This window comes from Austrofundulus limnaeus, unplaced genomic scaffold (assembly GCF_001266775.1).
Source record: "Austrofundulus limnaeus strain Quisiro unplaced genomic scaffold, Austrofundulus_limnaeus-1.0 Scaffold802, whole genome shotgun sequence".
In the NCBI taxonomy this organism is placed as follows: Eukaryota; Metazoa; Chordata; class Actinopteri; order Cyprinodontiformes; family Rivulidae; genus Austrofundulus; species Austrofundulus limnaeus.
The window spans coordinates 54,531-56,561 of NW_013953204.1; the positions used below are offsets into that span (position 1 = coordinate 54,531).

At 43.8% G+C, this 2,031-nt stretch overlaps 1 protein-coding gene across 1 annotated transcript in view; it reads right to left on the reverse strand.

The window, feature by feature from the left end:
- Positions 1–715: 715 nt before the first annotated feature.
- The window catches only part of mgat1a (alpha-1,3-mannosyl-glycoprotein 2-beta-N-acetylglucosaminyltransferase a), a gene marked incomplete at its 5' end in the record, with an annotated part of 5,794 nt that continues 4,478 nt past the window's right edge, over positions 716–2,031 (reverse strand). Inside the window, 1 exon segment of the mRNA XM_014028734.1 lies at positions 716–1,835. Coding sequence (XP_013884188.1) covers positions 1,137–1,835 — 699 coding nt within the window.

Genomic DNA, 2,031 nt, shown 5'->3' on the forward strand with positions numbered 1-2,031 from the left:
TTCAACTCCCATCTCCGGCAGAACTTTGAACACGTTCTGGGGGAGGYGGGGGACATTGAGTCTGAATGGACCATCATCAAAGAAAATCATTTAATAAAATTTGCATATTTTTTAAACATTTACACATTTGTAGGAACAAAACATCTGCAATAAGTTGTTAGTTAAAAAACATTGTTTTCACCTCAAATAAACAAGAGCACAACAGTATTTATTACACTAATCCTTTTTATTTTTTATTTATATTTATTTATAACTATTACCAGGAAGTCCCATTGAAATTAAAAACCTATTTTTTAAGAGAGACCTGGCCAAGATTCATTTCATATCATTTTGTATAAACAAAGGAAAAAATTTCGTCATTTTTTGTGTAATTAATTCAAAACGTATTTTCAGGACCCCACTGTGGGTCGTCCCAACCCCAACTTCAGAAACATCTGAACCCTGTGGCCCAGACTGAGCTTTTATCCTTTTTAAAGTGTTCATTACTTTTATACTTTAGTTTTAAAACCTGTACTTTTATACTTTTACTTACTTGAGTAAAAAGCTTGAGTTGATATTTCTACTTCCAAAAAAGTATTTTTAAACCCTAGTATCTATATTTCTACTTAAGTAATGAATATGAATACTTTCGACACCTGTTTATGTGAAAAGGCTTAAAAAGTGCAGATTATGCTTTAATAAATCCTGAGATTATAACCATTAAAGTAAAGACAACTTGTGCAAATCTTTTGTTTTTATTCCAAAAATATAGAAATAATCAAGTGTTTAAGGCAACAAACTGGTTGATTTCAAACAATCATCTGACAGAGGTGAAGCAGGAAGAGCTGATTTTCATGAAGCAGAGTTAAGACAGATCATGTGACCACTCCCAACAAAAACACACATTTCTTCTGTGTGTGATTACACAACGAGCACAACATCTAAATAATTTAAAGAAAGAAAAAGGCAGATTAGAATGCACTGACATTATGTGCACAACGAGCAGGATATAAAAATAATCTCTGAATTACAGCAGATTGATGCTTCAGGATTGGGTTCTGGCTGATTGGACCCGGTCAGAACTGGACTAAAAAGACCTGAGTAGTGGTGGGTTTCATCTTTGGAATGAGGTTTGAAGATAAGGCTGCTGCGGGGCCTCAGCTCCAGGTGGAATCGTACTGGGTCCAGCCGGGAGGCGGGGCCAGGTAGATCCTCCGCCCCCTGGAGAAGAAACTGACGACCCCTCTGTATCCGGTCCTGGGCACGCCGGACTTCAGGTCGTCCATGATTCCCAGGTTTCGGGCCAGCACTTTGAAGCTGTCCTTGGTGGAATACTGCAGGCGGAAGGGTCCACTTCCTGTCAGCTGACCCTGCTTCACAGCTTCGTACGTGACCACCGGAGCTGCGTAGACCTCCTTCTGGAAGTTCTCCCTGTAGTCCTGCTCCTTCAGGTAGCCCAGGTCCAGTTTGGTGAAAGGCACGAACTCGGTGTTCAGCTTGATGTAGCGCAGGTACTTGTCGTAGAACTGGCCCAGGCTCACGCCCTGCCGGCCGAACGTCAGCGTGCGGGACACCTCGGGCCGGACGCAGGCCCGGCCCCGCCGCTGCTCCGGCTGCCGCATCCAGTCGTCCCAGAAGGAGGCGGGCCACTTGGGCTCCAGCTCCTCCCACAGCTCCCTGAGGAGCATCCAGCCCAGGCCCGGGAAGAAGTCCGTCCGGTAGAGCAGGTCCGCCCTGCCGGGGTCCACGAACCCATCCCGCCCGTTGTCGTTCCAGGCCGAGACGCACCACAGGCTGGGGTCGGACTGCAGGAGGGGCTGCAGGGCTCGGAAATACTCAAAGAAGTCTGGCGCCACCTGCAGGACAGAAATATGTGAGCCATCATTTCGAAATGAGGATTAGGTCAAATTTGGTCAAAATGACCTAATTATATTTCAGATTCTTGTCTTTAAAAGCTACATTTTGACACCTGGATCATTCTGATATCATAATTATATCCATATATATGACTTAATTTGTCTTGTTGGTTACAATAATACATAAATATTTGGT